This window comes from Anomaloglossus baeobatrachus, chromosome 2, assembly GCF_048569485.1.
Source record: "Anomaloglossus baeobatrachus isolate aAnoBae1 chromosome 2, aAnoBae1.hap1, whole genome shotgun sequence".
Taxonomy (NCBI): Eukaryota; Metazoa; Chordata; class Amphibia; order Anura; family Aromobatidae; genus Anomaloglossus; species Anomaloglossus baeobatrachus.
This window is the reverse complement of record NC_134354.1, coordinates 535,944,986-535,959,266: the sequence shown is the minus strand read 5'-3', so window position 1 is coordinate 535,959,266 and position 14,281 is coordinate 535,944,986. Positions and strand designations below refer to the sequence as shown.

The following is a 14,281-nucleotide window of genomic DNA, read 5'->3' as shown; positions in this document are numbered from 1 at the left end:
AGGCCGGCGGTGGAACGGAAGGTAAGGTGAGCATAATACTGTATGTGTGTGCGTGCGTGCGTGTGTTTGTGCGTACATGTGTGTGTTCGTGTGGACTGCAAGTGCGGGTCAGAGCACGGTGGATGGACGAAACTGGAAGTGTGTGCGGTGAGAATTTCGCTCGCACAGCAAAGCTTTCTCGTAAAGCGGGTTACAAATTTACAGAAAGCTTCGCTTGTTAAGCGAAGAAGGGAATTTTGTTTACTTACCGTAAATTCCTTTTCTTCTAGCTCCAATTGGGAGACCCAGACAATTGGGTGTATAGCTACTGCCTCCGGAGGCCGCACAAAGTACTACACTTAAAAGTGTAAGGCCCCTCCCCTTCTGGCTATACACCCCCCCGTGGGAGCACGGGTCCTTCAGTTTTAGTGCAAAAGCAAGAAGGAGGAAAGCCAATAACTGTTTCAAAAACAAATTCAATCCGATAAACAATATCGGAGAACGTAAGTTATTAACATGAACAACATGTGCACCCGAAAAACAAATACCCTCAGAAAAACAGGGCGGGTGCTGGGTCTCCCAATTGGAGCTAGAAGAAAAGGAATTTACGGTAAGTAAACAAAATTCCCTTCTTTTTCGCTCCTAATTGGGAGACCCAGACAATTGGGACGTCCAAAAGCAGTCCCTGGGTGGGTAAAATAATACCTCGCGATCGGGCTGTCAGGCAGCCCTTTCTTACAGGTGGGCCATCGCCGCCTGCAGGACTTGTCTACCTAGGCTGGCATCCGCCGAAGCGTAGGTATGCACCTGATAATGCTTGGTGAAAGTGTGCAGACTCGACCAGGTAGCCGCCTGGCACACCTGCTGAGCCGTAGCCTGATGCCGTAATGCCCAGGACGCACCCACGGCTCTGGTAGAATGGGCCTTCAGTCCAGAAGGAGTCGGAAGCCCAACAGAACGGTAGGCGTGAAGAATTGGTTCCTTGATCCACCGCGCAAGGGTGGATTTGGAAGCTTGCGACCCTTTATGCTGACCAGCGACCAGGATAAAGAGTGCATCCGAACGGCGCAGAGACGCCGTGCGGGAAATGTAGATCCTGAGTGCTCTCACCAGGTCCAACAGATGTAAACCCTTTTCAAATTGGTGAACTGGATGCGGACACAAAGATGGTAAAGTGATATCCTGATTGAGATGAAAGGAAGATACCACCTTGGGAAGAAACTCTGGAATTGGACGCAGTACTACCTTGTCTTGGTGAAACACCAGGAAGGGAGATTTGCAAGATAACGCCGCCAGCTCTGACACTCTCCGAAGAGACGTGACCGCCACCAGAAAAGCCACTTTCTGTGAAAGCCGAGAAAAGGAAATCTCCTTCATAGGCTCGAAAGGCGGCTTCTGGAGAGCAATCAGAACCTTGTTCAGATCCCGGGGTTCCAATGGCCGCTTGTAAGGGGGAATGATATGACAAACCCCTTGCAGGAACGTGCGTACCTTAGGAAGTCGCGCCAGGCGCTTCTGAAAGAATACGGATAGCGCAGAGACTTGTCCTTTAAGGGAGCTAAGCGACAAACCTTTTTCCAACCCAGACTGCAGGAAGGAAAGAAAAATAGGCAATGCAAATGGCCAGGGAGAAACTCCCTGAGCAGAGCACCAAGATAAGAATATCTTCCACGTTCTGTGGTAGATCTTGGCGGAGGATGGTTTCCTAGCCTGTCTCATGGTGGCAACAACATCATGAGATAAACCTGAGGTCCCTAGGATCCAGGACTCAATGGCCACACAGTCAGGTTCAGGGCCGCAGAATTCAGATGGAAAAACGGCCCTTGAGACAGCAAGTCTGGACGGCCTGGTAGCGCCCACGGTTGTCCTACCGTGAGATGCCACAGATCCGGGTACCACGACCTCCTTGGCCAGTCTGGAGCGACGAGAATGGCGCAACGGCAGTCGGACCTGATTTTGCGGATCACTCTGGGCAACAATGCCAGAGGTGGGAACACATAAGGTAGTCGGAACTGCGACCAATCCTGAACTAAGGCGTCTGCCGCCAGAGCTCGGTGATCGTGAGACCGTGCCATGAAAACCGGGACCTTGTTGTTGTGCCGTGACGCCATCAGGTCGACGTCCGGCATCCCCCAGCGGCGACAGATCTCCTGAAACACGTCCGGGTGAAGGGACCATTGCCCTGCGTCCATGCCCTGGCGACTGAGAAAGTCTGCTTCCCAGTTTTCCACGCCTGGGATGTGAACTGCGGATATGGTGGATGCTGTGTTTTCCACCCACGTCAGAATCCGCCGGACTTCTTGAAAGGCTTGTCGACTGCGTGTTCCCCCTTGGTGGTTGATGTACGCCACCGCTGTGGAATTGTCCGACTGAATCCGGATCTGCTTGCCCTCCAGCCACTTTTGGAAGGCTCGCAGAGCAAGATAGACTGCTCTGATTTCCAGAACATTGATCTGAAGGGGGGACTCTCTCTGAGTCCACGTACCTTGAGCCCTGTGGTGAAGAAACACTGCTCCCCACCCTGATAGGCTCGCATCTGTCGTGACCACCGCCCAGGATGGGGGTAGGAACGACTTTCCTTTTGACAATGAGGTGGGAAGAAGCCACCATCGGAGAGAGTCCTTGGTTGCCTGAGAGAGGGAGACATCCCTGTCGAGGGACGTCGACTTCCCGTCCCATTGGCGGAGAATGTCCCATTGTAGAGGGCGCAGATGAAACTGCGCGAAAGGGACTGCTTCCATTGCTGCCACCATCTTCCCTAGGAAATGCATGAGGCGCCTCAAGGAGTGGAACTGGTTCTGCAGGAGAGATTGCACCCCTGTCTGCAGAGAGCACTGCTTGTCCAGTGGAAGCTTCACTATCGCTGAGAGAGTATGAAACTCCATGCCAAGATATGTTAGTGATTGGGTCGGGGTTAGATTTGACTTTGAAAAGTTGATAATCCACCTGAAACTCTGGAGAGTCTTCAGTGCCACGTTCAGACTGTGTTGGCATGCCTCTTGAGAGGGTGCCTTTATAAGTAGATCGTCCAAATACGGGATCACGGAGTGACCCTGCGAGTGCAGGACAGCTACTACTGCTGCCATGACCTTGGTGAAGACCCGAGGGGCTGTTGCCAGCCCGAAAGGTAACGCTACGAACTGCAGGTGTTCGCTTTCTATAACGAAGCGTAGAAAACGCTGATGCTCTGGCGCAATCGGCACGTGAAGATAAGCATCCTTGATGTCTATTGATGCTAAGAAATCTCCTTGAGACATTGAGGCTATGACGGAGCGGAGAGATTCCATCCGGAACCTCCTGGTTTTTACGTGTTTGTTGAGCAGCTTTAGATCCAGGACGGGCCGAAAGGACCCGTCCTTCTTTGGCACCACAAACAGATTGGAGTAAAAACCGTGACCTTGTTCCTGAAGAGGAACGGAAGTCACCACTCCTTCCGCCTTTAGAGCGGCCACCGCCTGCAGCAGAGCATCGGCTCGGTCGGGCGGTGGGGAAGTTCTGAAGAAACGAGTTGGAGGACGAGAGCTGAACTCTATCCTGTACCCGTGAGACAGAATGTCCCTCACCCAACGGTCTTTGACCTGTGACAGCCAAATGCCGCCAAAGCGGGAGAGCCTGCCACCGACCGAGGATGCGGAGAGAGGAGGCTGAAAGTCATGAGGAAGCCGTCTTGGTAACGGTTCTTCCTGCTGTCTTTTTTGGGCGTGACTGCGTCCGCCAAGAATCTGAGCCTCTCTGATCGTTTTGAGTCCTCTTGGACGAGGAGAATTGGGACCTGCCTGAGCCTCGAAAGGACCAAAAACCAGACTGACCCCTCCTTTGTTGGGGCTTGTTTTGTCTGTGTTGAGGTAAGGATGAGTCCTTACCCTTGGAGTGTTTAATGATTTCATCCAAACGCTCCCCAAACAATCGGTCACGAGAAAAGGGCAAACTGGTTAAGCACTTCTTGGAAGCAGAATCTGCTTTCCATTCTCTCAACCACAGGGCTCTGCGCAAAACCACGGAGTTGGCTGACGCCACCGCCGTACGGCTCGTAGAGTCCAGGACAGCATTAATCGCGTAAGACGCGAATGCAGACATTTGAGAGGTCAATGGTGCCACCTGCGGGGCAGATGTACGTGTGACCGAGTCGACTTGTATAAGCCCAGCTGAAATAGCTTGGAGTGCCCATACGGCTGCGAAAGCTGGCGCCAACGACGCTCCAATAGCTTCATAGATGGATTTCAGCCAGAGTTCCATCTGCCTGTCAGTGGCATCTTTAAGTGCTGCTCCATCTTCTACTGCAACTAAGGATCTAGCTGCAAGCCTGGAGATTGGAGGGTCCACCTTGGGACACTGGGTCCAACCCTTGACCACGTCAGGGGGAAAAGGATAGCGTGTATCTTTAAGCCGTTTAGAAAACCGCTTCTCAGGATAAGCGTGGTGTTTCTGGATTGCATCTCTAAAGTCAGCGTGGTCCAGAAAAGTGCTTAATTTACGCTTGGGATATCTGAAATGGAATTTCTCCTGCTGTGAAGCTGCCTCCTCCTCAGTAGGAGCTGGCGGAGAAATATCTAACATCCTATTGATGGACGCTATAAGATCATTCACTATGGCGTCACCATCCGGTGTATCCAGATTGAGAGCGGACCCAGGATCAGAATCCTGATCAGTTAAATCCGCCTCATCACCCATAGATTCGTCCCGCTGGGATCCTGACCAGTGAGACGAAGTTGAGGGCCCCTCATAACGAGCCCGCTTAGGTTGTCTGGGACTGTCGTCCGAGTCAGAATCGTCACCCTGGGGTGAATGTGACACCCCCGGAGCTTGGAAGTGTTCCAGCTGAGGGGGACCAGGGAGCAATGATGCCACAGTGTCCATGGTCTGAGTTACTGGTCTAGACTGCAATGTTTCAAGAATCTTTGACATGGTCATAGACAATCTGTCAGCAAAAGCTGCAAACTCTGTTCCTGTCACCTGGACAGCATTCACAGGTGGTACACCCTGGGTCACGTCCAGCAGAGGCCCCGGCTGTGCAAGTTGCACAGGGGCCGAGCACTGCACACAATGGGGGTCAGTGGAACCTGCCGGTAGAGCAGCCCCACATGCGGTACAGGCAGCATATAATGTCTGTGCCTTGGCACCCTTGCGTTTTGTGGACGACATGCTGTTGCCTCCTTGTAATCTAGGAGGGTATATAGCCGAGAATCACCAGCGACCGTACAGTACAAGTATTTGCAAACACAAAATACTCAGTATACAAACGGCACAAGTGGGGGTGAGCCCTTGAGGGCTGCTTACCGCCCGCTGAACAGCGGGTATGAGGCCGTAGAATCCCGTGTCTGGGTCTCCCCGTCTCCCCTCTGCAGCTCAGCGTGCAGGCAGGAATGGCTGCCGGCGTTCTGTGAAGAGGGGCGGACCGTGGGCGTGCCACAAACAAAGAGCGGGAAACTGCGTCCTACTGTGCCTGGTGTGAGGGCTGGAGTATGTAAAAAAGACTCCAGCCCTCAGCGCTGATGCTCTGTACAGCGTCCCGCCCTCCTCCTGACTGGCAGGTGCGGAGGCGGGAACGAACGAACTAGGCCGCAAAAGCCGGGGACTGTAGTAATAAGCGCGGCCGTGATATATGCACGGCCAGCGCGGAAGTCCCCGGCGCACCACAAGTCCCAGCCGCATCGCAGTCCCAGCGGCCGGCGCGACCGTTCTCCCTGAGTCTACCCACTCAGCTAAGCTGAAGTGAGGAAATGGCACAAGCGCAGCAGCGCTGTTGTCCCCGGCGCACTAACACACCCAGCAATGCTGCGGTGTGCGCGCGTATGCACGGGGACACAGAGTACCTTGACGGAGCAGGGCCATGTCCCTGACGATACTCAGCTCCAAATCCAGCGGCTTCTCCAGGGGCTGCGGATGGAGCACGGTCTCTGTGCCTGGAGACCGGTAAAATCCCACCTCGCCCAGAGCCCTAATGGGGATGGGGAAGGAATCAGCATGTGGGCTCCAGCCTCCGTACCCGCAATGGGTACCTCAACCTTAACAAGCACCACCGACAGAAAGTGGGGTGAGAAGGGAGCATGCTGGGGACCCTTGTATGGGTCCTCTTTTCTTCCATCCGACATAGTCAGCAGCTGCTGCTGACTAAACAGTGGAGCTATGCGTGCGTGTCTGACCTCCTTCGCACAAAGCAAAAAACTGAAGGACCCGTGCTCCCACGGGGGGGTGTATAGCCAGAAGGGGAGGGGCCTTACACTTTTAAGTGTAGTACTTTGTGCGGCCTCCGGAGGCAGTAGCTATACACCCAATTGTCTGGGTCTCCCAATTAGGAGCGAAAAAGAAATTCTCATTAAGAGGGTTACTCGTTAAGCGAGGTTCCACTGTACTACAAATAATATTTTAATCACGTTTCCCTTGTTTAAAATAAAGGTGTTAAAATAAATAAAAAAAAAAAAATACACATGTTAAAGAAACATCCATGTGTCCGTTAGCAACTACCTGCCTGTTCATGCTTAGGCACTTTTTTCCCTATTATTTTTTTTTTTTTTAAACAAAGTCCTGGATCTTCCCTTTAACCCCTTCACCTCTGGCCTATTTTCTGTTTTGTTTTTTTTGCTCCCCTTCTTCCGAGAGACGTAACTTTTTTATTGTTCCATCAATCCTGCAATATAAGGGCTTGTTTTTTGCGGGACGAGTTGTGCTTTTAAATGAAACCATAAGTTTTACCATAGAGCAGGGGTCTCAAACACGCGGCCCGTCAGGCTGCTTCGTGCGGCCCCCAGTCTCGTGCCCCTGGTCACTATCGCGGCCGGTGCAAGGGCCGCAGCCACTGTCTGCACTTTGTTAGATGAGTGTTTTGCCGGCGCTGCGTTCAGAGGCAAGGACTGTGCGCGCGCAGCGCCGGCAAAACAACTATCTGATCTGACATAAATCGCTGCCAGGGGCTGTGGCCCCTGCACCGGCCGCGATAGTCACCGGGGGCACGGCCTGCAGACAGCAAGAAGCAGAGATGAGGAGCCGAGGGAACGCGGGACAGGTGAGAAGAATGGTGTTTTTTTATTTTTTGTGTATGTGAAGGACGGCACATTAACCCCTTAGCGACCTATGACATACTGGGCACATCATGGCTCCCTGGTACTTAAGGATCCATGACATACCCAGTACGTCATGGCGAAATCGCAGCCCCGGTGGCTGCGATCGCTGTTTGCATTGCAAATAGCAAATACCTTAGATTCGGGGAGGAGGGGACCTCAGGAGGGGTGGTGTCTCCTCCCCGGACCAACGGAGGCTGTGATTGGCTGTGCGGCGTTTGTCAGCCAATCACAGCCACTGTAATGTTCCAGCCATTGAAAATGGCTGTAACATTGAAATCCAGCCATGATCAGTGCAGCTGTAGCACCGATCATTGGCTGGAGCTGGGTGACCTCAGTTTCACCCGCCCCCAGCTCTGATTGGAGAGACTGGCCTTGTGACCGATCTGTCCAATCACTGTGGATCTGGGGCCAGAGACCGCCCCCTCAGCTTCACTCAGGAATCTGTGGGTGGAAGCCGAGAGCGATCGGTAAATTATCACCATTCACCCGCCGCCGTCACTGCCCCCCCCCCCCATTACTACAGGATGGGGACATTACTATAGAATAGGGACAAGGTGGGCATATGACTATAGAATAGGGACAAGGTGGGCACATGTCTATAGGATGGGGACAAGGTGGGCACATGACTATAGAATAGGGACAAGGTGGGGACATGACTATAGGATGGGGACAAGGTGGGCACATTACTATAGCATGGAGACAAGGTGGGCACATTACTATAGGATGGGGACAAGGTGGGCACATAACTATAGGATGGGGACAAGGTGGGCACATAACTATAGGATGGGGACAAGGTGGGCACATAACTATAGGATGGGGACAAGGTGGGCACATGACTATAGGATGGGGACAAGGTGGGCACATGACTATAGCATGGAGACAAGGTGGGCACATGACTATAGGATTGGGACAAGGTGAGCACATGTCTATAGGATTGGGACAAGGTGGGCACATGTCTATAGGATGGGGACAAGGTGGGCACATGTCTATAGGATGGGGACAAGGTGGGCACATGTCTATAGGATGGGGACAAGGTGGGCACATGTCTATAGGATGGGTACAAGGTGGGCACATGTCTATAGGATGGGGACAAGGTGGGCACATGTCTATAGCATGGGGACAAGGTGGGCACATGTCTATAGCATGGGGACAAGGTGGGCACATGTCTATAGGATGGGGACAAGGTGGGCACATGTCTATAGGATGGGGACAAGGTGGGCACATGTCTATAGCATGTGGACAAGGTGGGCACATGACTATAGCATGGGGACAAGGTGGGCACATGACTATAGCATGGGAGCAAGGTGGGCACATAACTATAGGATGGGGACAAGGTGGGCACATAACTATAGGATGGGGACAAGGTGGGCACATGACTATAGCATGAAGACAAGGTGGGCACATTACTATAGGATTGGGACAAGGTGGGCACATGTCTATAGGATGGGACAAGGTGGGCACATGTCTATAGGATGGGGACAAGGTGGGCACATGTCTATAGGATGGGGACAAGGTGGGCACATGACTAGCATGGGGACAAGGTGGGCACATGACTACAGAATAGGGACAAGGTGGGCACATGACTAGAGGATGGGGGCAAGGTGGGCACATGACTATAGGATGGGGACATTACAAGGATGGGCATAATACTATTGGATGGGGACATTACTATAGAATAGGGACAAGGCTGGGGTCATTACTATAGGATGGGGACAAGGTGGGCACATTACTATAGGATAGGGAACATTACTAGAGGATGTTGGCCAAAATTTCTATATAGTGATAATTGTAACACTATTAGTTACAAGAAAGGGATAAAATGTAAAAAAACAAACAAAATAAGGCATGACTTTTTTTAACATCAAATTTTTTTTTTTTTTTAGATTTAACCAAAGAATGTGCACATTTGTTATAATAAACAAGTAAAAAATGTTGAAAATCAGTCATCCAAAAGGTGTGTAAAAAAATATATATGGTACCAATAAAAATGTCACTTTGTCCTGCAAAGAATGCGGCCCCCCAAATTATTTTTTTCCTCGGTGCGGCCCATACACCCAGCCGAGTTTGAGACCCCTGCCATGGTAAAACTGATGGGTTGGTACGAGTTCGTAGACACCAAACATGTATAGGTTTACTTTTATCTAAGGGGTTAAAAAAAATTCATAAAAGTTTGTCCAAAAAAAGTGCAGCACCTTTTTAAGCGTTTCTGAGAACGAGCCATCAGACAGATCCTTATAGCCCCCTAGGAGGACTAGTAAAGTAAAGTAAAAAACAAGTTTTAAAAAATAAAAAAAAAAAGTAAAAAACCTAAAAAGTTCAAATCACCCCCCATTCGCCCCATTGCAAATGAAAGGGAAAAAAAAATACCCGATCAAAACAGAAAATCAATTAACCTGATCGGTACACGGCATAGCAGCAAAAAAAATTCCAAACGCTAAAATTACGTTTTTTGGTCGCTGCAAATTTTGCTCAAAATGCAATGTTAGGCAATCAAAACGTAGCATCTGTGCAAAAATGGTATCATTAAAAGAGTCAGCTCGAGACGCAAAAAGTAAGCAGTCACTGAGCTATACCGTATTTTTCGGACTATAAGACGCACCGGACTATAAGACACACCCTGGTTTTAGAGGAGGAAAATAGGAAAATAAAATTTTAAGCAAAAAATGTGGTCAGGACACACTGTTGGGGCGAGGATCTGCTGCCTACACTGTTATGGGGGTAATGTCCCCAAATTCTCTACTAAGGTGCCAAATCCTGGTAATGATCCTCCTGCCTTGTAGATACAGTATATGTCCCTCATCCTGCTATATACCGTCATCCTGCCATATGGCCGCATCATGCTATATACTGGCATATGGCTGCATCCTGCTATATAACCCATCATGGCATATGCGCCCATCCTGCTGATATGACCCCATCCTCCTCAGATGACCCCATCCTGCTCAGATGACCCCATCCTGCTCAGATGACCCCATCCTGCTCAGATGACCCCATCCTGCTCAGATGACCCCATCCTGCTCAGATGACCCCATCCTGCTCAGATGACCCCATCCTGCTCAGATGACCCCATCCTGCTCAGATGACCCCATCCTGCTCAGATGACCCCATCCTGCTCAGATGACCCCATCCTGCTCAGATGACCCCATCCTGCTCAGATGACCCCATCCTGCTCAGATGACCCCATCCTGCTCAGATGACCCCATCCTGCTCAGATGACCCCATCCTGCTCATATTATACCCCCATCCTGGTGTATGGCCGCATCCTGTGGCACATAAAAAAAAAAAATAAACGTTCATACTCACCTCAGCTCACCTCACTCCCTGCAGCATCGCTCGTCCTCCGGTCTGTGTCAGCGCCGCTGAGTGGTACCGTCCCCGTTCTCCTGCAGCATCACTTGTCCTCCCGTCTGTGTCAGCGGCAGCGCCACTGAGAGGAGCCGTCCCCGTTACCCTGCTGCATCGCGATCATCTCCTGTGTCTGTGCTGGTGGCGGCTGCGTGTGGACACGTGCGCACAGCGATGACGTCATCGCTGTGCGCGCCGCTAGTCTCCACCCAGCTGACGGCACAGGAGATGATCGCGATACAGCAAGGTAACGGGGATGGCTCCACTCAGCGGCGCTGCCGCTGACACAGACGGGAGAACGAGTGATGCTGCAGGGGAACGGTGAGTACTGTACACTGATTCACTGCTCCCCGCGCTGATGATGATGCGCGGGGGGCAGTGAATACAGCCGCACATGATCACTCCAGGCCGTAGTTGCCAGGGGTGATCATGCGGGCCGGCTGTTTATCCCCCGCCCATCATCCCGCCCACCTGTCAGTGCCTGCTTCAGCGCTGAGGGATGATGGGCTGGGGATGGGCGTGCATATTAAATGAGCGGGTCCACATGGTCACGGCAGGCTGCTACAGCCTGCTCTTGTCCCCGATGACCCGCTGTACCGCAGCACCCTCATTCCCCGCAGCCACATTCAGACCATAAGACGCACCCCCCACTTTCCCCCAACATTTGGGGGGAAAAAAGTGCGTCTTATGGTCCGAAAAATACGGTAGATCCCGAAAAAAAAATATTTTGGGCACCCAAAAACAATGTTACTGGTGGGCCCTTGGTACCCCAGTCTGACAATATATATAAACAAATATATATATATATATATATATATATATATTTATTTTTGTTATTGCTTTGTCACCTAAGATAAGATGAATCACACTATATAAAACTTTTGTAAACATGTTTTTATTGCTAGTGATAAGAAATGAAATGGTAGATCAAGGGGTGGGATGTATAGGAAAGAGTTAATTGTGTTTCTTAAACGGTTCTACCAGTTGAATTCTGACTCACTGCAGTTTCACAAATAAGAAACCAGGCAAAAAATGGCCACTAGCCCACATTCCTAATTAATTACATCACTTGGAGCCCTAGGTCTGCCTGGAATTAATTATGCAGCTCTGGGGACGATAAAAAGTGGGGTTAGACAAAGAACAGTGGAATTTGGATAAAATTGCATGATGCAGCAGGAAGACTACTCTCATGGACCATGACAATCTCTTGGCTTACTGTATAATATGAGGCTCCACCAGATATGGATGCCAAGTACAAAACATATTTATTCTTGTTGTCTTATAAGTTCTGTATATGTGTTTGTCATTTTGACGTCAATATATTGTATTATTTCATCTAGCTGGTGTGTGTGACTTTATTACTGCGTCTTTGAATCCACTATAGAACAATATGGTTAAGTTGCCCCAAGATAAAACCCTTTTAGGAGGCATTCTATATTAAAAACAAAAATATATGCAGTATATTTGGAGATTTCACTTAGTTCAGGAAACATGTTATGCTAGCTTCTAGTCTCATAATTAAATTATAGAAAATCTTCAATGTAGAAGTGCGGCACTCCTGATTCAGGTAACGGATAGGGTCCAACCCCGTAAAATCAATAAAGATATATAAATCCGGTACTCAGAATAAAGATGAATAAAAATGAATTTCATGAAAATTTATTTACAGGCAGATGTGTGACAAAAATTGACGTTTCGGTTTAGAAGACCTTCATCAGTTGCACACAAGTTGTGACACCATGGTGTGGTCTGGTACAAGTCGATTAGCCTGTGTGTGAGTTCATAGGGAAAGAGCCCGTACTGTATGCTGCCACTATGGCCTATATGAAATGAGCTCCAACACTGTAAAAAACAAAGGGCTAAAATAGTGACTCTCTAAAATAGAACACAACCCCCCCCTCCATGTTCACTCAGTAGTGAGACAAAGTTCACCAACTATTCTATTTCAAGGAACTACAGTTAGGACTAAATCTAAAAACAGGTTTCTAGTAATGTGGGGGTCATGTATAGTTTTCATTACACAATTACCTAACCTATCTTCCTCAGCTGAAGCCTAACCCACTCTAGATAGTTCACCAAATGTCATGTGTTTTGGTACATAATCTCTCAGGTTTCTCTCACTTCTTGTCCTCATTGCTCTATTCTCGTGCCGTTCATATGATGTATGCGTATTACTGAATATCTGATGTATACCTTCATGTTCTTTCTTCACTTTCATTCTCACTATGATATTACAGTTTGAGATTTTGTTCTCTTTATTACAGTTTTCTTTGTACCGTTGGCAAAAGTGTTTATTCTCCATTAATGCCTTTACAATTTGAAAGAGACTAATAACAGGGTAGAAAAAGAAAGGCAACATAGCTAAGCCTTGCAGGAATAAGGAAAACTGGAACAATATTGATATGTTCTATCATTGAGGAGTCCTAGGACTTGATGCACTGTTAAATATTTACTTCTGAAAACGAAGACCCAGAAATTATCATGAAGTGTATTATTACCCATGTCTGCTAACTCGAGGTTACATTCTTGAAGCCAAAAGAGATCCACATCATCGAGATCATAGCGACACATGCCCTCTGCCAATTCCAGAATGTTGATATAACCAGGCTCTGTAGGTTCTTGGCCTGAACAATGGATGTACTTTCGTGGTCGAGAATACAGCACCTCCTTCACTTTCTCTGCGATTATCCTAAAAAAAAAAATAAATAAAAATAAAGTCTTATAAACTATAGCAGTGACCAATTTATACCATATCCTCACTGAGGGCCATAGTAGTTTGGACTGTATTTGAAGTAAAGAACATAAAAATGCTACTGGGTTCAATACTCATCTGGCAGACAGCTTTTCCAGACCTACATTTTCCCCATGCACATCCACGCTTGATTTGGCCAAGTGTGCATATGTTCTGTGTGGGGTAAATAGAGTGAAGTCTGGTAGAGATATATCTTCTGGGTGATGGGCTTAAAATAAAAATAGGGTCATTGTGTAAATTCCATCTGCACTATCCTTCTCTTCTCAGAAACCAACTGCCAGAAAAGTGAGGATGTTTCCATACACAGCGTCCAGAGCAAATTCACACCTTTGGCTGACGTTTCTCTAATGTGTATGGGGGTCTTAAAGGGAATGTTTCTGCAGGATTCCAGCCCCCAAACTATTTCACTGTGCATTTAGCTCCTTTACGGACTATGCCAGTAATGCCTATGCAAGGCCAGCCCTTTCTTCCATTAGGCTATGTTCACACGTTACGTTTTTGCGGTTTTTCTCTGCAGCCAACACCTGCTCTCTTGGCAGTAAAAAGCCACTTCGAAAAATCACGTTTTGCTACTTTTTTGCTGTGTCATTTGTCTACAGTACGTATTTCAATCAGCAAAAACGCAGAATTGACATGCTTCTTTCAAAAATGCAGCTGTTTTCCATTTCAGTCCGGAAAAAGCAATTGCTTGGATGAGACTTCTTGAATCTCAGATTTTGCTGGTATTGTAAAAAGCAGATTTTAATTTACTTGAAACTCATGAAAAAAACACTACAAAAACGCAACATATCAACAGAACCTTAATGAGAAATCAGTGTTTGAATTGACATGCAAATAAGGCTGTAGATCTGAAGCCTCTGCCACTCCAGCTCTATTTGTCATCATACAAATGTAGATGCTCACATTTTATTTATTTTTTTTATAAAAATAAGTGACCTTGCAAAGTTTTGTTTCTCATATTTTTAACCAATTCAAATCAATAAAGAATCAAAGAAAATACGGTGATACTGGTGAACAATTACACCTGAAGAATCCAACAGAAATAGAATTTCATACTTCATTTCCTTTTATTGGCCTTATTCTCTCCACATTGCTGCAGGCTGTTGAATTGGTCTTTCTTCAAGACTTGAAACAGGTACAGTAC

At 48.4% G+C, this 14,281-nt stretch overlaps 1 protein-coding gene across 1 annotated transcript in view; it reads right to left on the bottom strand.

Moving 5' to 3' along the window:
* The window catches only part of JADE3 (jade family PHD finger 3), a 115,096-nt gene that overhangs the window by 37,976 nt on the left and 62,839 nt on the right, over positions 1–14,281 (bottom strand). The window contains exon 5 of the mRNA XM_075336630.1: positions 12,884–13,074. Coding sequence (XP_075192745.1) covers positions 12,884–13,074 — 191 coding nt within the window. The remainder of the gene's footprint in view (positions 1–12,883; positions 13,075–14,281) is intronic.